The sequence below is a fragment of the Anomaloglossus baeobatrachus genome, chromosome 2 (genome assembly GCF_048569485.1).
Source record: "Anomaloglossus baeobatrachus isolate aAnoBae1 chromosome 2, aAnoBae1.hap1, whole genome shotgun sequence".
Classification (NCBI taxonomy): domain Eukaryota; kingdom Metazoa; phylum Chordata; class Amphibia; order Anura; family Aromobatidae; genus Anomaloglossus; species Anomaloglossus baeobatrachus.
Window position 1 is genome coordinate 569,640,369 of NC_134354.1, and position 23,364 is coordinate 569,663,732.

General features: G+C 42.7%; 1 protein-coding gene across 1 annotated transcript in view; it reads left to right on the forward strand.

Moving 5' to 3' along the window:
• UGGT2 (UDP-glucose glycoprotein glucosyltransferase 2) overlaps nucleotides 1-23,364 on the forward strand; it is a 518,153-nt gene that overhangs the window by 141,839 nt on the left and 352,950 nt on the right. Inside the window, exon 10 of the mRNA XM_075336749.1 lies at nucleotides 13,711-13,771. Coding sequence (XP_075192864.1) covers nucleotides 13,711-13,771 — 61 coding nt within the window. The remainder of the gene's footprint in view (nucleotides 1-13,710; nucleotides 13,772-23,364) is intronic.

A 23,364-nucleotide genomic window follows, 5' to 3' on the forward strand; every position in this document is an offset into this window, starting at 1 on the left:
TCATGTGGATTACGCATCCTACGTCATCCACGCTATTGGGCTCCTGCGCACGCGCACTTTTTTCTGCCCTACTGAGGGCAAAGCAAAGTATTGTAATACGCAGGCGCAAAGGAAAGGCCAAAGAGCAAATGTGCACTGCAATACTTTAATCTACCCTCAGCAGGACAATGCAGGAATCTATGTAGATGACATAGGACGCATCATCCAAACGGAGCCGAGAAGGAGGACGGCGATCACAAGAAGGTAGGAAGCAACACCCATCAGACCAGACTGCCCCCCATTTGAGTATAATAAAGGTTTTTTTTATGCTATACAGAGCAACCTGGGCTCTTATATGCAGTACTCTAGAATGCTGTATATAAGTGCATACAGGTCCTGGCCACAGCTAGGTGACAACTCATGTGACAGGTTCCTTTTTAACCTGCAGATTATCCCCATACAGTGCTGGCCAAAAATATTGGCACCACAGCAATTCTGTCAGATAATACTCAGTTTCTTCTTGAAAATGATTGCCATCACAAATTCTTTGGTATTATTATCTTCATTTATTTTGTTTGCAAAGAAAAAACACAAAAGAGAAATGAAACAAAAATCAAATCATTGATCATTTCACAGAAAACTCCAAGAATGGGCCAGACAAAAGTATTGGCACCCTTAGCCTAATACTTGGTTGCACAACCTTTAGCCAAAATAACTGCGAACAACTGCTTCCGGTAACCATCAATGAGTTTCTTACAATGCTCTGCTGGAATTTTAGACTATTCTTCTTTGGCAAACTGCTCCAGGTTCCTGAGATTTGAAGGGTGCCTTTTCCAAACTGCCATTTTGAGATCTCTCCACAGGTGTTCTATGGGATTCAGATCTGGACTCCTTGCACTTTAGTAGTCTCCAGTGCTTTCTATCAATCCATTTTCTAGTGCTTTTTGAAGTGTGTTTTGGGTCATTGTCCTGCTGGAAGACCCATGACCTCTGAGGGAGACCCAGCTTTCTCACACTGGGCCCTACATTATGCTGCAAAATTAGTTGGTAGTCTTCAGACTTCATAATGCCATTCACACGGTCAAGCAGTCCAGTGCCAGAGGCAGCAAAGCAACCTCTAAACATCAGGGAACCTCCGCCATGTTTGACTGTAGGGACCGTGTTCTTTTCTTTGAATGCCTTTTTTTTTTTTTTTCCCTGTAAACTATTATGTTGATGGCTTTTCCCAAAAAGCTCTACTTTTGTCTCATCTGACCAGAGAACATTCTTCAAAAACGTTTTAGGCTTTTTCAGGTAAGTTTTGGCAAACTCCAGCCTGGCTTTTTTATGTGTCGGGGTAAGAAGTGGGGTCTTCCTGGGTATCCTACCATACAGTCCCTTTTCATTCAGACGCCGACGGATAGTAGGGGTTGACACTTGTACCCTCGGACTGCAGGGCAGCTTGAACTTGTTTGGATGTTAATCGAGGGTATTTATCCACCATCCGCACAATCGTGCGTTGAAATCTCTCGTCAATTTTTCTTTTCCTTCCACATCTAGGGAGGTTAGCCACAGTGCCATGGGCTTTAAACTTCTTGATGACACTGCGCACTGTAGACACAGAAACTTTCAGGTCTTTGTTGATGGACTTGTAGCCTTGAGATTGCTGCCTCACAATTTGGATTCTCAAGTCCTCAGACAGTTCTTTGGTCTTCTTTATTTTCTCCATGCTCAATGTGGTACACACAAGGACACAGGACAGAGGTTGAGTCAACTTAAATCCATGTCAGCTGTCTGCAAGTGTGATTTAGTTATTGCCAACACCTGTTAGGTGCCACAGGTACCACATGATTTTTAAAACAGTGCCAATACCTTTGTCCACCCCCTTTTTTTATGTTTGGTGTGGAATTATATCCAATTTGGCTTTATGACAATTTTTTTTTTCATTGAAGACAAATTAAATGAAGATAATAATACCAAAGAATTTGTGATTGCAATCATTTTCAAGAAGAAACTGAGTATTATCTGACAGAATTGCAGGGGTGCCAATACTTTTGGCCAGCACTATATCTGATGATTAAATGCATTTTTTTTGCAACAGGTTCCCTTTAAGATTATACCCTGTGATGTTGCTGCATTTGTTACATTTATGATCTTTTAATTAACCCTATAAATGCATGAATAATTTGAGGATAAATCAATGATATGTTCCGTATTCACATTCATTATACTTATTAGATTTTCGAGGATTGGATGTATATCTTTACTACACACCCTGAGCTCACTGAGATTAACACTTCCCTTTAAACTCTCACCTGTGCATGCTCCTTAATTCCAGACAATACAGTATATAGATTATTACATTTTGTTACATGTGGATTGATAGGATTTTTGCTGTAGACCTTTTATTATTGTAACGTGTTATGTACTTTTCCTCTAATATATTGTCTCGTATATCTACATTGATATATGTATTCACTTTTTTTTTAGAATCCCAGGGCTTGTTTGCTATAGATGTTTTATAGAGTCAGTAGAATGACCCTGGCATTTCATTCAGTCAAAAATGAGAATTTTATGGTCTGTGTCCTTGCTGCTTTTGCAAACAGTAATTCTGTGTATAATCGGTCTCCTCCTTTCTTTACAGCTCCATATTCCTCATGGTTAAATATTTTTGCAGGCCAATAAATGTAAATGTACTCCGTAAAACCATTCGTGATGACATTTTGGTTCTTTCAATTTACTGCATTTGACCTTAATTGTCTTTTCTGCTGTCTCTTGTTCAGTGGAGATTTAGGATGAGCGTTTTCTAGCACTTAGCATGTCCTTACTGTCACTATGTATAGATGTATGCATTGGCATGCAGAGCAAGTTCCTAGCTCCCTGGCATCAGCGCACTGGCAGCTAAAGAACCATTTAAACCTTTATCAGAGCAAGAACATAATACTGTAGATGGATAGATTATTGCTAGTGTACTCACTGCACTCACTTTACAGTCCTGCTTTAGGAAATGCTTTAAATTGTTTTCTATCTCATTTTAGAAGAGCAATAGAAAAGCATAGGGTGATAATACTTCTACCAGCTGTAAATGAGATTCTGTCCCATTTCTGCAAATAATTAAATTTATTCTAGAAGTTTAGAAGACTTTAATGTGAATATTTCAGGACAAGTCCTTGGTTTTTATTTTATTATATTATAATGTGTGCACACTATCGGTCCAGTTTTACCATAAGTAATCATTAAATAACAGTTAGATTGTACCTCATCAAGTGGTAAACCGTTCCGCAGCAAGAACTTAATGGGCAACTTGTTTAAAGAGCAATTCCCACAGGCCCCAATAGATTGCAGTTACAGGTTTACGATTGCCCGAGATAATCGCCGGTTCTGTTTCAATTTGATGTTCTATTTTTTTTTTTTTATTGGGGACATTTTTTCTCTAATAAACCTGTCCCACCCCCCCACCCCCCCACATACACAACGTTGACAGGACTGCTGGTTTTGTTCCCCAAGCCATTTTTGACCTGTAACTAAAATCTGAATATAAAAAACGCAGACCAAAGTATACACACAAAAAAATATTTAGTGATTCCAGTTATTAAAAAGTCTGAAATGGCTAGTGCAAGACCAAAACCAATAGCTGAGTGCAGGGCTGTGGAGTCGGAGTCGTGGAGTTGAGCTCATTTTGGTGGAGTCGGAGTCGGTATAAAATGCAACGACTCCGACTCCTAAAATATATAATAAATTGGGTACAGCGATTCAATGCAGAATGTGTTGAATATTTTTTCATAGGAATTTGGCAAAGTTATGAAATGTCCTATAAATGGCTGTTCTATTCCTGCTCTAAGGCTACATTCACACACAGCGTTTTTGCTGTGTTTTTTGAGGATACGTCTTTCAGCTGCAAAAGCAGATCAGCTTTTTAAAAAAAACGCATCACCTGAAAGGTTTTTGAACTCGTAAATAATGCTTTCAATAGCAAAAGCAGATAAGAAAAAGGCCACACAAACTGACATGCTTATTCTTTGTGAGGATCCTCACAAAACGATGTGTCTGAATGTCCTATCTTGAAACTCATTGCCTTTGCTGGGATGCCAGAGTCACTGCATTTCACTGAATTATTTTGCCATCAATGTTCGATATGTTTGTAACAAGAAAGAAATTGTTAGCAAGACACTGGCAGTAAAAGATAGTAAAGTTTATCATACCGGCCAGTTTCTCCAGGCCTTAGTGGAAAAAGTTCTGCAAGACTACGAACTCAAAAAAGAACAGGTTCTTGCTATTGTAAAGGACAATGCTTCAAACTTGATAAGTACAATTAGACTGATGAATGAGACTAATGAACAACAGCTAGAAGAAAATTTCGGGTTTAGTATGTTAGAGATGGAAGACCACAGTGCTGTTCATGTAACTGAGGAACAAGCACATATTACAACAGAAGAACAGCAAAATGATACTTTAGGATTAGATGATCTTGTTGAAGCTGCTTCAAAACACTTTCATATTCATCACATGCGCTGTCTTGTGCACATGCTGCAGCTGGCAATTAGAGAGAGTCTGCAAGAGGGACCTCGGTTTCACACATCTGGCTTTTCGCCGGTTTGGCGGATGCGGCGCACTCCAGTACAGTGTATACAGTACAGTAGCAGAGCGACAAACGCCGGTCACATGCTGTCATGTGACCGGGGCATGTGACCCAGAAGTTGCAGCGCTGCCACTGTACTGTATCGTACTGTACTGGCGTGCGCCGCATCAGCCAAACCGGCGAAAAGCCGGATGTGTGAAACTGGGCGAACATGCTGGAAATCTAATTGGAAAAGTGAGGAAGTTGATTATTGCCGCCAGAACCCCTAAAATTGATTCCATCTTGAAGAGACGTGCTGGGAAAGGGGCAATTGTTGATCAAGCCACTCGGTGAGGCAGCACTTATTTAATGACTGAGCGATTGCTTGAACTAAAATAATTTCTTATAGATATGGTGAACCCTCAAGTAACATTAAATGAAGGTCAATGGACACAGGTGGCTGAATTGAAGGAATTGCTTAATCACCCATTTACCGTGACTAAAAAATTACAAGCTGAGGATTTAACTCCTGGCATTTTCATAAGGCAGTGGAAGAACTTGCTATTTTGCCTGTCCCAAAGAGGAAGTTTAATCGCAGATGACATTTCTGCTTCAATGAAATGGAGAGAGACACAGCTATTGGAAAATAAAATTCTTCTGGCAGCTGTTTATGTGGACCCAAGTCATCGTATACTGCTTGATGATCAACAGCTTACTAAAGGAAAAGAAGCTTTGAGTGAAGTAGCAGTTAGGATGAGTGGCTACAGGACTGCCAGGCGCAAGAGGACTTAGGGTCTGACAGTGCTACTGCTGCCATATCTTCATCCTCATCAGATGAGGAGTTTAACTTTGACAAGTATTTGGATGACATGGAGCAGGCAAAGCGTTGCCGCAAGGAAAAAGATTTCACTCCGTCTCCTATAGCAGCAGACTGACCTTATTTCAGTAAAATTTTTCACTTGCTCTTAAAGAAATAGAAAAATTCAACCGTTCATCAAAACTGACTGTGCACGAGGCAATTCCTTTATACCCGGAAATTGTTAGAGATGTTGCCTATGTGGTTACGGCTTTGCCTCCAACCCAAGTTACTGTAGAAAGGTTGTTCTCTAGCCTTAAAATTATTAGGTCAGATTTGAGGTCATCTATGAAGGAGGATCTGATGGAGGCAATTCTATTTCTTAGAACAAATTCATAGACTGCACAAATGTTATTTACTATGCTTTTGTTGAAAACTGTTTTTTGCCATTTACATAGTATATTACATAGTTTATTATATAGTGTTATATATAACACTATGTAAGTGGCAAAAAAAGTTTTCAACAAAAAACATACTAAATAATAACATTTAGTATAATGCTTATATTTAAGTGAAAAATTTATTATAGTACAATGTGAACATCAGACATTTAATCATTTTTATGATACAATCATCAAGATATTTAGATAGAACATCAAATATATTTATTGGAATACAACTTTAGAACACAAACTTTAATAAATTGTAACTATGTAATACAATGTGTTTTATATATATATATATATATATATATATATACATACATACACGCACAAGATATATATGCAATCTACTGTATATTACATAGTGTATTACATACTTACAATTTATTACAGTTTTTTGTGTTCTAAAGTTGTATTCCAATAAATATATTTTATGTTCTATCCAAATATCTTGATTTATTGTATCATAAAAAATATTAAATGACTGATCACATACACATGTTCATGTACTACAATAAATGTTTCCATTAACTATAGCTATATATGCAGGAGTCTGAGTCGGTGCAAGGGAAATTGAGGAGTCGAAGTTGAAAGTTTGGCTTACCGACTCCATAGTCTTGGCTGGGTGAGCAGAGCATCACCATAAAGGTAAAGGCTAAATAGTTTTGAATGCAATGGACTTTGGTTACTCTGGCCTCATGTTATGATATTATTAATATACAGTACTTTTATCTTGGCCCTAGTAACTATAGTACCACACGCACATCTAAGGCATGAACAATTATTTTTTTTTTTTGTAGTCCAAGTCTTGTACCTAAAAAAAAAAAATGTCCAAAGTGTATACCCTGGCTTTCCTAAAAGAGTCCAAGACTTGGGAGAGGGCATTTTGATGTCTAGTATAGTGAGGAAAATATTGGTTAGAAAGGAGGTTGAAGTATTATTCCCATCTCTATCCAGTTCCAACCACTCCAGAGTTAGCTATAGAATTAATCGAGAGCAACTGAGCTACTGAGCGGTTCGGTAACTCCCAAGTTAGTTCCCAGTGGTCTATGTAACACACGTTTTTCACTGATGTGCTAAAGGTATGTATGTCCCTCCGTGTGTCATGATTTTTGCACATGTGTGATCTCCGTGTGCCATCTGTGATAATACACGGAGATCAGGCACTTATACTTGCCTGTCCACGCTTCTGCTATCTGTGATGCTGATATCTCCGGCTCTGCTGTCTCCGGCGACCGCTGTCTCCCCTCTGCAGCTACTTCCAGGTCGGCTGTGCAGTGCATATTCATAAACATAATTAGCCAGCCTGGAAGCAGAGACAGCAGCGGCTGAAGACAGCATCGCTGGAGCTGGGTGAGTTAAAAATCTTATAATTTTAAATGTACGTGATTTTTCTGGTACGTGTTTCACATTTTTCAGGTTTTCTTCAAGGATTGTCCCGCAGTGCACATCACCTGAAAATATTATCACCACCATCAATCACGGTTGTGGCAGCATCATGCTGTGGGGTTGCTTATCTTCAGCATCGACAGGAAACTGGTCAGAGTTGAAGGGAAGATAGATGAAGCCAAGTACGGGCCAATCCTTGAAGAAAACCTGTTAGACGGTATAAAAGACTTGAGACTGGGGTGTAGGTTCACCTTCCAACAGGACAGCGACCCTAAACATGCTGCCATAGCTACAATGGAGCATATTCATATGTTTGAATGGCCCGGTGCTGGATAGGAAAAATGGGGTTAGTCCTGCGCTACCGCCGAATGAATAAATTGTTGATTATTAATAATTTTCTTTTATTTCATAGGTCTATACGTTTCAGGGCTCAAGTCCTCCTTATGGTCCTGAAGAAAGGGAACTTGAGCCCTGAAAAGTGTAGACCTATGAAATAAAAGAAAATTATTAATAATCAACAATATCTAGATGTATTATTGATTCCTCCTACTGGTCCTGAAGAAGGGGACTTAAGCCCTGAAATGTGTAGACCTATGAAATGAAAGAAAATTATTAATTATCAACAATATCTTCATTCGCCAGCAGCGTGTCACTAACCCCGCTTTTCCTCTCCATTACTGAATATTTAACCCACGTGAGGCTTCGGTAGCTGCCATTACTTTACAAGCCTTCATAGGGATTGTGACTTTCACAACCCCATTAGGTGAGTGTAATATAATGCATATTGAAAATCTATATCTGGTAAGACCCTATTTGCGCTCCTTTTTCTCAGATTTACTTGAATGGCCCGGTGTAAAATAGCTGTTCACAGAAGCTATCCATCCAACAATCTCACTGTTAGAGCTATTTTGTAAAGAATAGACAAACATTTCAGCCTCTGAGGGGGAAAAGCTGGTAGAGACATACCCCAAAAGGCTTGCAGCAGTAATTGCAATAGAAGGTGGTCCTACAAAATATTGACTGAGTGGGGCTAAATACAAATGCACAAATACATGTCACAATTTTCCGATTTAACTTCACGAAGCGGCCAACCGCTGTATTTGCGCTTTCATATTTTCCTATTCACATAGACATGTGAGGACATTTTTTTGTAGGATGAGTTGTACTTTTGAATGACCGCAATCATTTTGCCACATAGCGTATTGGGAAACGTGAAAAAAATTATAAGTGCTGTGAAATAGTAAAAAAAAATTGCAATTATTAGATTTTTTTTTGAGGCGTTGTTTTTACAGTGCACATTGTGTGATAAAATGATCTGGCAATATGATTCTTCTCATCAGTACAACATGTCCAGTTTTTTGTTTTTTTTTCGATTACTATAGTTGACAAAAAAAATAATTAGAAGTTTGAAAAAAAATTATTATGGGCTGTCGCCATTTTCCGAAACCCAAAATGATTTAAATTTTAGGTGTATAGAGTCATGTGATGGCTTATCTTTTGTAAGGTGAGATGCCATTTTTACCATTTTAGTCAAAATGCTTACTTGTCTGCACACATTCTGTAGACAGTATAAAGGCTTAACTTAAACCAGTGCCCAGACCTGAATTAAACCATTCCCTTTTAATGTACAGCTGATGTGCAGTACCCGGCCGCGGCCACTAAACTGGTAACGCATCTGTTTTGATCCACGACTGTTTACATCAGACCGCTGCCAGAGCTAAGACCAGCCAATTTCGGTTTTGGGAGTATCGGACCACTATCGATCCTATATTGAGACGTGCAAAAATTGTGTTCCTGAATTTACCACTGTGTGTGATTCATTGTTGGTTGTGGCTATACACAACATTATAATATAAGATGAGAACCTTCGATTGGACCTTAATGCTTTTTTCTTTTTCATATATTGGGTTATGCGGCACTTTTCTTTTTTCTGCCAGTTTCATTTCTGATAAGTGCGAAAAGTAAGTCTAGCAAGGAAAAGAGAACTGCAAAAAGGATGCAAAAAGTCACACACAGAAATCTAAAAGTTAATGCTTATAGTGTCTACCAAGGTTCACAACTGACTCGCACTTTGCCTACAACTTTCTGAATATGGGAAAATGACATTAAATGGCAGATAACTCACTCTAATTTTGTAGGTGTAGATCTTTTGTTTTCCTGTGAACTGAAATATTAAACATAGGGAAGGCTTTTGCTTCCTTGTATTTAGCCCCCAACCTTTACTTGACTTTCTACCTTCAAGATCCTTTCACACGTGTGGATTGGGAGTCCATTTGCACTCGACCACTTCTGGGCTGCCGAGACTCGCAGCAAAGTATTCCATTGTCTCTTGTACTAAAGAGCAGAAAGTACATGATACGATTTGACAATACTGCTAACAGTGCGAGCCCTGGAGGAAATGGGCACTGTGTGAATCCTAAATAGAGCGGAGTATGAGTTATTCATGCAGTCTGCCGGTTGTTACAGAATAAATAAAATGATAAACAATGCAGACAAAGTCTTATTCCTCTTACAGTGGAAAAGAAGGAAACTTTTTTTTTTTTCTTGCCCTTGAATGATTGCTCTAATGCAGACTAGTGAAAGGGTGCCTGTTTCTTAGAAATGTTTAGTAAAATATGAGATAAAATTATTATTATTGGATGACCGTACAGATAAAGGTAATGCACAGCAAACCATACAATTATTATTATTAATTATTATTATAGCGCCATTAATTCCATGGCGCTTACAAGTGAAAAAGTGTAGCCAATACTATCCTTTGGGGTTTTTCAATAGGCTACATTTTTAAAACCGAATTGTAACATAGGCACCTACTAGGTGTCAGTATGAGGTTCTGCAATACTAAAGTTAATTTTAATGGACAGAAATTGTTCAGATGGAATGAGAATGCAGCAGCCAAACAGCGACCACAGCAGTCACAATTCCCCTGCTGGATGTTAATGTCAGGGGGATTGGTGTTATCGGTAAGGTATGGAGTACTTCGGCGCAGCACCAGTCCAGGATGTGATTATACTTTTTTCTTTTTTTTTCCTTACAATTCCTTGAACCCACTAATATAAAATTGTACAGTAGTGGAGAACCCCTTTAACGCCAATATAAGTATGTCTGGTGCCATATATACTGAGAATAAAGCTGGCTATACAGCTTAGATGCTTCGGTTGATTTTGTGGATGACAGCCATCTCAGCCGACACTCCCATACACCGGAGCGCTCAGCCCAATGAGCACTCCTGTTTTCTCTTTGAGATAACCGACAGCTGACACGTTAGCTGGTAGCTTGTCTCCGGAAAAAAAACTGATCGATATCAACCCTGACCATCAGTCAGCTGGCGCGACCATACTCATTAGACAGTCAGCCAAAAATATTGATATCAACATTAGTCTAATGTATATGGGGGCCTTAAGGCTCTATGAACACTGCCTCAGACTTATGAACAGTATACATTGGGATGATGTCCTGACATTTAGCTATGACTGAAGGTTCAGACGTATCCTACCATATAAGCATATAGGCCATACGGACCCAATGTCAATTTACTATTAAAGGGAACCTGTCATCAGATTTGTCCTATAACTTGCGGCCACCACCAGTTACCCTTATACAGTATTCTAGAATTCTGAATATAAGAGCCCAGGCCGCTCTGTATAACATAAAAAACAGTTTTTATTAAAATCCCCTACAGGGTGGTCGGGGTCCGATAGGAGACGCTGGAACAAGACCAGCGACGCCCATCTTCTTATGATCGACATTTTCCTTTCCTGCTCAGTGTGGCTGACGTGTCCTACATTATCCACACAGAGTCCTCCGTTGCACTCCTGCACACGTGCACTTCTCTCTGCCCTGCTGAGGGAATATCAAAACATTTTAGAGTGCATGTTTTGGCAGTCTCTGACTTTTCCCCATGCCTGCACATTACAGTATTTTGCACTGCCTGCAGAAGGGCAGAGAGACATGCGCATGTGCAGGAATGCAATGGAGACCTCTGCGTGGATGACGTTGAACGCATCATCCACACAGAGCAGGGAAGGAGGACGGCGATTGAAAGAAGAGAGGAGGCGTCGGACAGAGAGCAGTGACACCCAGTGGACCGGATCGCCGCGCAGGGGAGTATAATAAAAGATGTTTTTTATTTTATACAGAGCGGCTTTGGCACTTATATACAGTATTCTAGAATACTGTATATATGAGTGCATACATTTGATGGCTGCAGGTTATAGGGGACAAATCATATGATAGGTTCCCTTTAAGAAATGTGGCTGAATATCCAGTTGACATGTGATCTTGTCTATGTAAATGCATACTTGCAGTCACATCAAACATCAAAACCAGCATACATAGCTGAATCCTACCAGTGTCTATATCACACGCTGTTAGAATTCAAGAAGCTGTAGTGCTTGTCGAAAATATTCCCAGGGCTTGAAGATGCCTTTAAAGTAAAACTTACCTTTTGAACTATTGTACATGTGATAACAGGAGAGAACATATTGGAATAGTCATTTATGTAATCGCTCCCTTAATTTCTTGTCTGTATTTTTCTTTTAATCTTTACTTGAATAATGACCATTACAGATCATGTAGTAGCTCTTTATCAAGCTTTCCCAGACTAATCAATAAGGTATTTATTATCTCTCGTTTCCAATATGGGCGGCTTTGCACACTACAACATCGCAGGTGCGATGTCGGTGGGGTCAAATCGAAAGTGACGCACATCCGGCGTCACTTGCGATGTTGTAGTGTGTAAATCCTAGATGATACGATGAACGAGCGCAAAAGCGTCGTTATCGTATCATCGGTGCAGGCTCCGACATTTCCATAATGCCGGTGCTGCGACAGGTACGATGTTGGTCCTCGTTCCTGCGGCAGCACACATCGCTGTGTGAGAAGCCGCAGGAGCGAGGAACATCTCCTACCTGCCGCCGGCCACAATGCGGAAGGAAGGAGGTGGGCGGGATATTTACATCCTGCTCATCTCCGCCCCTCCGCCGCTATTGCTGCCTGCCGTGTGACGTCGCTATGACGCCGCACGACCCGCCCCCTTAGCAAGGAGGCGGTTCGCCGGCCAGAGCGACGGTCGCAGGACAGGTGAGTGCATGTGAAGCTGGCGTAGCGATAATTTTCGCTACGCCAGCTATCAGAAGATATCGTACCTGCGACGGGGGCGGGGACTATCGCGTGCGACAGTGCAGCATCGGCTTGCGATGTCGCAACGTGCAAAGCTCGCCTAACACTGCGAAACAATGTCCTGTTGAATCTAAATATTCTTGATGACCACCCTAGTAGGCATTATTATAGCACTCATATTGGAAACTCATATAATTAAAGGGAACCTGTCACCTAGAATATGCGATCTGACCTATCAGCAGACGCATGTGTGCCCTCATTACACCTCCCTACCCATCCCTGTGTTGTAAAATTGTATAATATGAAAGTAATAAAAATCGTTTTATTACCTTCATATTTCCTATGTAAATTAGAGAGCCGCTGGCCACAGGGGCGGCGCCTTGCCCTATGGACGTCTGCATACTTTCCGTGGTATTACGCCCCTGTGGGCATGATACCATGGAGTCACATGAGCGATGCCCCCGTCGCTCATTCTATCCTGAGGGTGTTTATACTTACCATTGCAGCAGGCTTCTCTTCCAGGTTCTCATTGTCAGTTTCAGACGCGCACTGCGCATGCGCAGTTACGCGTCTGAAGCCAGCGAGTGAACACCCGGAAAAGAAGCCTGCCACAATGCACGCAGGATAGAATAAGTGACTGGGACGTCGCTCATGTGACTCCATGGTATCACGCCTACAGGGGCGTGATACCACGGAAAGTATGCAGACGTCCATAGGGTAAGGCGCCGCCCCTGTGGCCAGCGGCTCTGTAATCTACATAGGAAATATGAAGGTAATAAAACGTTTTTTTTTATTACTTTCATATTATACAATTTTACAACACAAGGATGGGTAGGGAGGTGTAATTAGGGCACACATGCGTCTGCTGATAGGTCAGAATGCATATTGTAGGTGACAGGTTCCCTTTAAGGGACTGTCCACTACCTGGATAACTTTTGAAATGAAGTAAGTTTCCTCTTTAAAACAAAATAATTAAAATAATTTTCACACCTCGCACAGCCTGCAGCCAATCAGCATTTGTTATTGGGCTGCTGAACTCCCACTTCCTTCAGATTAGCAGCCGATGATTGGCTGCAGCGCTCACAGCGCCTATGTGGAAGGTGAGGATTTTGTTTAATTTACTGTAATTTTTTTTACTATTTCATTTTAAAAAAGGGGTGGTTCATTGTAGACAACATCATTTAAGAAATTGGCTACAGTAGAGAAAAATTTGCAACTTTTAGTAAAGTATTTTACTTATTTTTTTCCCGATTTTAGGAGAAATTCCTTTTTTTTTTTTTTTAATTTCACCTTACAGGTCTCTAACAGGAAGATTGAAATATGACCAATAAATCTAATGTCTCGTTTGGAATTTTGCATGGAAACGTTAATTATTTTGTATCTGTCCTGGAACATCTACATTTTACATGTTAATTATTATTGATATATATATATTTTTTTTATAGATCTTTAACAAGAATTGCATTGAACCAAGAAATGAGGAAAGAAATTGAAGAAAATCAGAAGGTTTGTTTTAGTTAAACTATCCATTTTTTTACAGTAAATATCAAAAAATCTACACACCCCTGTTAAAATGTAAGTTTTTTGTGATGTGAAAAATTATTTCAGAACTTTTCTCACCTTTTATTGTCATTATTTAATCTTTACAATTCAATTGAAGAGCAAACTGAAATCTTTTTGGATGGAAAAAAAAATAAAAAAAACAAGTTTATATCATGTGGTTGTATAATATCAACATCATTAAACTAATAATTTGTATCACTTGTGAACTTATGACAGCATTGGGCAGGAGTTTATCAGCATGGCATTTCTAGAATTGATAGTCTCTTCCTGGCAGTAGTGCTCCAAATCTCTCAGACTGGATTCAGATCTGGGTTTTGGCATTGCTATTCCAAAACGTTGATCTTTTTCTGGGCAAGCCAGTCTTTTGTTGATTTGGAAGGTATGCTTAGGGTCATTGTGTTACTGAATGGTAAAATTCCTCTTCATCTTCAGCTGTTTAGAAGAAGCCTAAAGGTTTTCATGCATAATTCACTGATGTTTGGAACTGTTCATAATTCCCTCCAACTTGGCCGACGCCCTAGTTCCAGATGCTGAAAAACATCCCGAAAGTGCAATGCTACCTCCACCATGCTTCAATGTGGATATGGTGCTCTTTGGATGAGCAACAGTGTTGGCTTTGCACCAAACCTACAATACTTCAAGGAATTATGGACAAAAAAAGTTCAACCTTGGTCTCAACAACAACAACACGTTTTTGGCAGACTTGATGTAAATTTGGCAATACATTACCAAGATTTTGGATGTTTTTTCTTTGTAATAAAAGGTTCCGTCTTACCACCATACCACCACACAAGCTAGCTATACATAAAGGGAATTGTTGTCACATACTGTACTGCACACAACTAGCAATTGACAAAAATGACTGCAGCATCTTGGCAGCCTCTCAGCACAATTTTCTTTGTCTTTTCATCAATTTTTGAGGCTCTAGGTAAGGTCACTGTTGTGCCAAATTTAAGCCACTTCTTGATGATGGTCTTCATAGTGTTCCATGATATAGCTTATGCCTTGAATATTATTATGTATCCTTCTCCTAACTGTTGTGTTTTTACAATGATACCTTTTTCCTGTGCTGGAAGCTTTTTACGGGCCATGAAATTTACTGTAAGATGTCAGGAAAATTGTACAATAGAATAATAAACACAAGAGGACAGGAAGTATGAGTACCAAATTATATGAAAAGAACTAATTGAGAGGGTATGTATAAAAAAGTTTTTTTATTATTCACAAATTAATCACAGAAAAATTTCACATTGAATAACAGGAGGGATGGGTAGAACAATGTGAGGGTGTGGATAGCACTGTACATAATTACAGCACAAAGAGTACCACCCCCCCCCGCCACAAACAAACTCAATGATAGTAAAAAATGGACCAATACAAATACAATACATATAACCCACCAAAGGGTCAGGGAGGGACATAAAGTCAACCATGTGCATTGTCTATTGATACTAGAAAGTGAGTACCACATTGACCACTACATGAAAAAAGGTAAGAGTATGAAAAAAGCTGATTGCACAGCGAAACAGTCGTTGGGGCTCCTTCCCTGCTCTCCACCAAACTGCTCATATCACACAGGTAATGTAGAAATCACTATGCACTTTACGCCATGTAATTATTTGTGGATTTTTCTACGATTGTGAACTTTTTTCCATACCGCTGCTTAAACCTTTTTATACTCTCAACTTTCCTCGTGTAGTGGTCAATGTGGGACTCACTTTCTACTAGTAGCAACAGGTGTTGCACATGGTTGACTTTGTCCCTCCCTGACTCTTGGTGTGTTATATTTATTGTATTTATAAAGGTTCATTTTTATTATCATTGAGTTTGGTGGCAGGGGGGTTGTACTCCTTTTGCTGTAATAACGTACAGTGCTATCCGCACCCTCACATTGTTGTACCCATCCCTCCTTTTATTCAATGTGATTTTTTTTTTCTGTGATTAATTTGTGAATAATAATAAACTTTTTATACATATCCTCTCAATTATTTTCTTTTCATTTAATTTGGTACTCATACGTCCTGTAGTCCTGTGTTTATTTGAAGATTGTATCCGTCTAGGGAACATAATTTTGTGTATCCCCAGTCTATAATAATATGGTATGGCCTTATTTTCATTGTGTTTAAATCGTACAATAGGCCTGCACAACATATGGCCCGTGGGCCACATACAGCCCGCCAGAGGACTTGCTGCAGACCACAGACCTGTCTGGCAGACACTGCTCCCTTCTTCATATATTCCAATGTGCACACGTCTTTCAGGTCCTGCTCAAAACAGGATCTCACAGGCCACGGTACCTGGGTGACCCTGTGGCAATCATATTGTGTCGATCGGAGCAGAGAAGAGCTATGCCGATCAATATCACTATAGCTCTGCGGCATCAGGTGGGTTAAACACCTACAATAGGTACTAGTAGTGATAGTGGGTGATAAAGTATGATGTCAGCTATGATAGCTGACATGCGCTGATGATCTCGTCAACGCCATATGTGAACCGGCGCTATAGACAGCCCGGACTGCTGCCCCAAAGGGGCTCAAGGAAGAGCAACATGACTAGGAGGGATGCTAGGCCAGAGGGTATAGCAAAGGGTTAAGGTGTGAGCTATTTTGGGCGGGAAACCAGGAGGTGGGGCTACAGGAGTTATAGGGACATTTGATTGGGTGATGAGGGCGGCGTGGCCACGTGACCCGCGGCGCGGTCATGTGGTCCAGCGTCGCAATCACTTGGCCCCGGCGTCCGGATGATGTGGTCACGTCGGTGCGGTCATGTGACCGGACGGCGAACCCGGAAGTGCGGCCTGCGCGTCCGGGCAGGGCTGGTGCGTGATCCCGAGCAGCAGCAGCGAGGACGTCGGAGGAGGCAACGCCGGGGAGAGTACAGCGACGAGGAGGTGAGTGACGTTATCGCCAATCTCTGTTGCGGCGTGGGGTTGGCATGGTGATGTGGCCGGCGCGGCCACGTGACCCGCGGCGCGGTCATGTGGTCCGGCGTCGCAGTCACTTGGCCCCGGCGTATGGATGATGTGGTCACGTCGGTGCGGTCATGTGACCGGACGGCGAACCCGGAAGTGCGACCTGCGCATCCGCGCAGGGCCGGTGCGTGCTTTCGGGCAGCGGCTGCGGCCTGCGCAGTAGTGCAGGGCCGGTGTAGGATCCTGGACAGCAGCGATCGTTGCATGGTGCAGGTGCACAGCGGGGCACAGGGTCGAGCTAGGCCCAGAACTCCAGTGCTGAGCAGGGGCGCGGGCGGTGCGGCCATGGGACACGGTCTCGTGGTCTGGCGCCACAGTCACATGCCCTGACGTCTTCGTCACATGGCCCGACGGTTAGGTCATGTGACTGAAGGCCGACATGTAGTGCGGTCTGCGCAGCCGTGCAGGGCCTGTGTAGGACGACTGACAGAAGCATGACGGAGGAGCAGCCGGAGCTGCCTAACTACTGCTCTGGGTCGGCAACAATCTTGAAGTTGGCTTCCAGCCTGGGCAGCCGGTCGACCTTGCCGGTGAAGCTAGTAAGGTCCCGGGGCCTGGGGCTGCTCGGCACGGAGGATCACTGACGGCTGTTCCGGGGACACCTTGGAGTCAGCCTGGTAAGAATTATGGTTCACTTGCACCTCGTTCTCTGTTTATTGATTAGGTGGGGGGGTTGGTGATGCAGCATACTTGGGTTTGTATTTTTGATAGTAGTGGGGGGAGTTTGCTTTTAAAGGTCTTGGTTCTGGGAGGTTACAGTTGATTATAAGTTGTCGGCCCTGTAGCGAGCTCAAGTGCTGTTTTGCATTTCTGCCGGTTTGGCAAGTTGCGCTTGGGTGCTGGGGTTACGTAACAATAGTGTTATGGTTGTCGTGTAGTTAGTCGCGCTTTGGTACAGGCATTGTGGCCTGGCTTAATATGGGGAAAGGTTGTAAGCCTTGCGGGATTGTTTGGTGGTCTTCTGCTGGCGGGTCGACCAGGACAAGGGTCTTGAGCTCGGGGATGTTTCCTGGATGTTGAATGGGAGTAGTTGCTGCGATTATGGAGGTTATTGCATTTTCTGGGGTCGGGGGTGTATACGCCAACAGTTTAATGACATGGTGTGTTGGCCGGGGTCATTGGGATTGTTGTAATAGTCTATTTTATAGTAGTTGTGGACCCTGCAGTTACTTCTATGCTTTTGTAAGGTCCAGGTGCAATGATTTGAGATGAAGCTCATATATCTAATAAAAAAAAAAAGGTATATGTATGGGTATACATGTATATAATTCCCGTGGCACTGATAGAGGCATGTATTGGTAGTCATTTCTCTGTTTGGGTTTACCACTGGTGGCGTACGAGTGTTTTCCTGTTTATTGAAGCAGTGGGGGGTCGTTGTTGCAGGCTGTAGAGGCGTGAGCCTGGCCGGTCTGGGTTCATAAGGAGTCCCCTTCTAGTGACTGCTGGGTTGCCTCGCAGTAGAGACTAGTTGGGTTGTGAGGGGTCATAGCGTGTCTTATCTTAATACCGTTCATTGGTAAATTTCCGGGGTCAGGGGCCTGCCTCAGTTCTTGACAGGAGGAACAGTGGCATGGCGGTGTGGGCTGGTTGAGTTATCCTCTCAATAAGATAATATTTGTCCACTGTTGTCAGTTTCCAGTGTGGTTTGAGCTTTCACTGGTATAGTTTCTGCGGATGGATACAGCATGGGGTGGATTCCTGCTTGCTCGGAGTTGGGTAATTTTCAGTTGTCTTAGGTGTAGTTTGGCTGTTCCGGGTTTCGGCACAAAGTGCGGCCGGGCCGAACCCCCTATGGTTTTATTCTGGCTGGTTTTGGACCCAGCGGGGTGCTTCATCCTGGGGCGCTCAAGCTACGGTGCAATGTTGCATGGGTTTTGGCCACACCAGGTTGGGTGTGCCTGTTTGGGCAACCATGGATGGGCATTGGAGTAGAGCCCGCTAGTATGGAAGGTTTCAGTTCCGGTTGGCGGTCTACGTTGTGGCGTTGCCCATTGTTTCGTGTTTTCAGCACCATGATAGTTTTTGGGCATTGTGTGCGGTCCTTGGGGATTAGCAGGTGCTGCTGGCAGGCTTCTTTCTGGGCGGGGATTTCTCGCCGACGGCCATATGCACTGGCAGTGTTTTACATTGGTCTTTGTTGGTATATGAGTGAGCAAAAGTGGAAGGCATACTGCGGATTCTGGAATTTGTAAGGTTCAGCCGAGGGGGTGGAAGGTGATCATTTCACAAAGACCGGGGTTCCAACGGTCATTGCGGGATATGGTTTGGGTTTTTCCAGGTCTGTTTCATGTATTACAGAATATTGTTGTGGCTGGGATCATGGCTTCTCTCAATATCAGGCATGTTTGGATTGTTTCCTTTGTTGTGTAGCAACTGACTTTAGTGAGAGGTGACGGGATTTGTACATCGGCAGAGGATAATTTGGGTCAGGCCTGTTATCCAATGCTGCATTGGTTATTTGTACCACTTGGTGTTGCTGGTGCCTGAGCTGTCGCGGCTTGGGACCGACAGTCATGATGTTAATGTGGGTTTTTCGTGCCATGGGGACACATTCTACTCGAGACACAACATTGGTTTTGTTTTGGGGGGACAGTTTGGGAAGTCAGCACAAGTCATGGTGTGGCTGGTTGCCAACGTCAGCTCATCAAACCTTGTGCATATTGGGTTTTGTATGCCAGGTTCGTGTACTGAGGGATTTCGACATTAGTATCGTTTTGGTGATTTGATGGTAGTCGTGTGCAATAGGCCATTTACCAGGCACAGGTTTTCTTTACACAGTTGGGACTGATGGTCGTATAGTGTCCTATCGCCTTCTTGTGATTTTATGAGTGTTCCACAGGTTGGCTTTACAGTGGTAATTTCAGGGTACAGGTTAAAGACCTATTCAGTTTGTGGATAGATGTCTGTTGTTTGTTTGGTATTTGGGGCTGTTTTAAGGCATCCTATTAACCGAGGGTATTGCATGCCGCAGTTTGCACCCCAAGCCTGATTGGTTCATGTTTGGGCAGGACTCGAGCGGTGAGGTGCCCTGTTCTGTTAGAAGTTTTGGACCTTCTTTTGGGGGTACAGACGTTATGATCAGCGGTAATGTAAAAGGGTTCCATTTGGTTGGACGGGCTTAAGTTGTTGGCCCTGGGGCATTTAGGATGTTTTAATGGATTGTGATTGGGATGGCCATGAAGTCAGATATTTAAGGACTGTTCTGTCCCAGTAGGAGGAGTGACCACGGTATGTTTTGTGCGGCACCCGGGCGGAAGGGACCTGTGCACCATAATGTCAAGGGGCCTGTTCCATGACACCAGGCATGACCGCCTTGGGCCTGTGTCTGTCCGTCGGGGTGTTGGTGCCCATGTGGTCACTTGTAGGGCGTCACTCCTTTTTGGGGACATCTTTGTTGGTTGACAAAGCATGTATTCACAAGGGGGTCAGAGGTTAAGTGAACCCATGCGGGTCCCCGGTTGGTTACATCAAGGTAGGTTGGCTTGGTTCAATTATCAGTTTGTCTGCATTTTCAGAGATGCCTGCAGTGTTGCGGTCTCAACGAAGCAGATTTTGCGTCCAATCCTTTCGAGATAGGGCTGGCGTCTCATGCATCTCGTTGGGGACTGGTCGCGCAGGCTGTTTTGGGCAGATGCTGGGGGCCGGCTGGGTACCATTTTTTTACGTGCGGCCGGCCATGTGAGGGAAGATGGTTCTGGGGCAGGGGAGCTTTGGAGTCTCCAGTTACTTTTGGAAGTTTAATGTGGTGGTTTCATCTGGATGGTGGGGACAGTCAGGTATTGGTTAAACGGAACCGTGGTGTTGGCCCTGGATGGTCTTTGGTGGCAGGACTCGCACGTACAAGGTGTCATATGTGCTCGCTGTGGCGGAAAGGAGGGGGGTATTTGAAGTTGGTGGATTGCACAAAGAGCGGGGGGGAACCCAGTGCAGGAGCGGGTTACCCCTGGTGGTGCAATGGTGTGGTGGTTAAGGTGGGTCCCTGCTGTGCTGGGTCACAACGGGACATGTTAATGTGGGACCCTGCTGTGCTGGGTCACAGCGGGGCATGTTAATGTGGGTCCCTGCTGGGCTTGGTCCCAGCAGGGCAGTGGTTGGGCAACACTCGGCTGGGTGTCCTCGAGTCGGTGTGGTGCGGCTGAGGGCACATGGTGGAGCTGATGTTGCAATCATGTACAATGGTACTCTTCAATTACCCCCCCCTCCTTTGCTGGTGGTTATGTTTTATTGAATTATTACTAAGTTTATGATTAAAGTGTTATTATTTTGGTGATAATAAACGGGGCTGCTGTGGCCTTTACATCCAATGTCACGTAGTCTTGTGTTTTATTTTAGGTTAAGAGGTTGAAGCAGGTAAGGCCGTCAGTCAGACTTTCCATAGTCAAGACAGCCCGGACTGCTGCCCCAAAGGGGCTCAAGGAAGGGCAACATGACTAGGTGGGATGCTAGGCCAGAGGGTATAGCAAAGGGTTAAGGTGTGAGCTATTTTGGGTGGGAAACCAGGAGGTGGGGCTATAGGAGTTATTAGGACATTTGATTGGTTAGGGGTAGGTCAGTGTGGGTTAGTATATATAGGGCAGAGTTGTTGGGGGTTGGTCATTTGGCACCTGGAAGACGTCTGGAATCGCCCACCCACCCGCCCTATTTTCGAGATGTCTGGATCAAGGTGGAAGAGAAGAGGAGTGCACTCGTCACAGCAGTTGGCGGAAAGGAGGGGGGTATTTGAAGTCGATGGATTGCACGAAGAGCGGGGGGGAACCCAGTGCAGGAGCGGGTTACCCCTGGTGGTGCAATGGTGTGGTGGTTAAGGTGGGTCCCTGCTGTGCTGGGTCACAACACGGGACATGTTATCGTGGGACCCTGCTGTGCTGGGTCACAGCGGGGCATGTTAATGTGGTTCCCTGCTGGGCTCGGTCCCAGCAGGGCAGTGGTTGGGCAACACTCGGCTGAGTGTCCTCGAGTCGGTGTGGTGCGGCTGAGGGCACATGTGGAGCTGATGTTGCAATCATGTACAATGGTACTCTTCAATTACCCCCCCTCCTTTGCTGGTGGTTATGTTTTATTGAATTATTACTATGTTTATGGTTAAAGTGTTATTATTTTGGTGATCATAAACGGGGCTGCTGTGGCCTTTACATCCAATGTCACGTAGTCTTGTGTTTTATTTTCGGTTAAGAAGTTAAAGCAGGTAAGGCCGTCAGTCAGACTTTCCATAGTCATTTATCGCTGTACAGTTTGCGGGAAAATTATTGAATGTTCTCAGTGAGAGGAACAAAATTATAATCTTGTGATACCTTTTAATGGCTAACTAAAATAAAATAAAGTGATGTTACAAAGCAAGCTTTTGAGACATCTCAGGTCCCTTCATCAGTTTTCAACTGGCTAACACGGTACCAAAACCTTTTCAGTTTGCGGGAATGAACTCACCTCGATACCGTACATGTGCGGTGTATGTCGTGAACGGGTTAAATGTGGAAAAAGGTTTGATATATGATTCTTCTTGGTATGATTATTTTTACATGACAAAAAACTGGCATATTAACAGGGATGTGTTTATATCCAGTATATGTAGAAATTCTCCTAATAGAACAAAAAACAAAGAATCATCAATATGTTTGTTGTAAAAAACTTTTTTTATAAAACTATGTTTAAAATCCCAGTAAATTGGATGTACATGTATATTACATTTCCCTGTAGCACAGTAGCCCTGTGCCACATACAATTAACAGCCTGGAAGCCTTAAAACGTGCAAATAACAGCAATGAAAAGATAATTAAAAGGATTCAAACTGGACAGAAGCCCATACAAAGACTTGTCATTTTTAAAATTCTGCTTCTGCCCCAAGTGTATCGAACTAAACTTTCTAAACCCTAGTATTTGCAGGCATTAAATTGGCATCGGCGACATAGTGCCTATAGTCCATCCATCTAGCAGCAGGGGATGGCGGCTCCAGCTGTGCAGAACGGAATCATTCCCATTTGAGATAATGAAAGCAGAGCACCAAAATGCAGCAAAGGGAGAGGGATGACAAAGGTGTTAAAAGTAGAAAATATTATGATGATTGGGTTTAGGCAAAATAGTATTCAAGCTGCATATTAGTCTGTGAAATTCAGGCCTTGCTCTGAAAAGGTTATTAAAAAAAAATCTGTTAAATTTGCATTACCACTTATGTCTCACCATAGACAGTAGTCAAATGAGACTACAATGCCAAAGCTGTAGCGAGTATTAATGGGCTTTGTTCTACATCATTAGCTTATTTTTCTTAGTATATTTCCTCCTGGGATATTAGTTGTCAGATTATTCAGAAGAATCTTTGTTGTGTAAAACAAAAGTTTCTCTTTGAATTCTCCTATGGTTCCTTATATCTGGATTGTGTGTGCTCCTCATCAAAATGTTGGCAAGTTCATGATTTCCACATTGGTAAGCAAGCTATCCCCAGGACTGCTCAAGGCGGTATTTTTTATGGTTTTTATAGACATCTAGAAAGTAACCTTGGTCACATGAGTCTGGAGATAGCTCCAGATTAGATAATGCCTGGTTAATGTCAGTTAGGAAAAAAAGAAGTAAT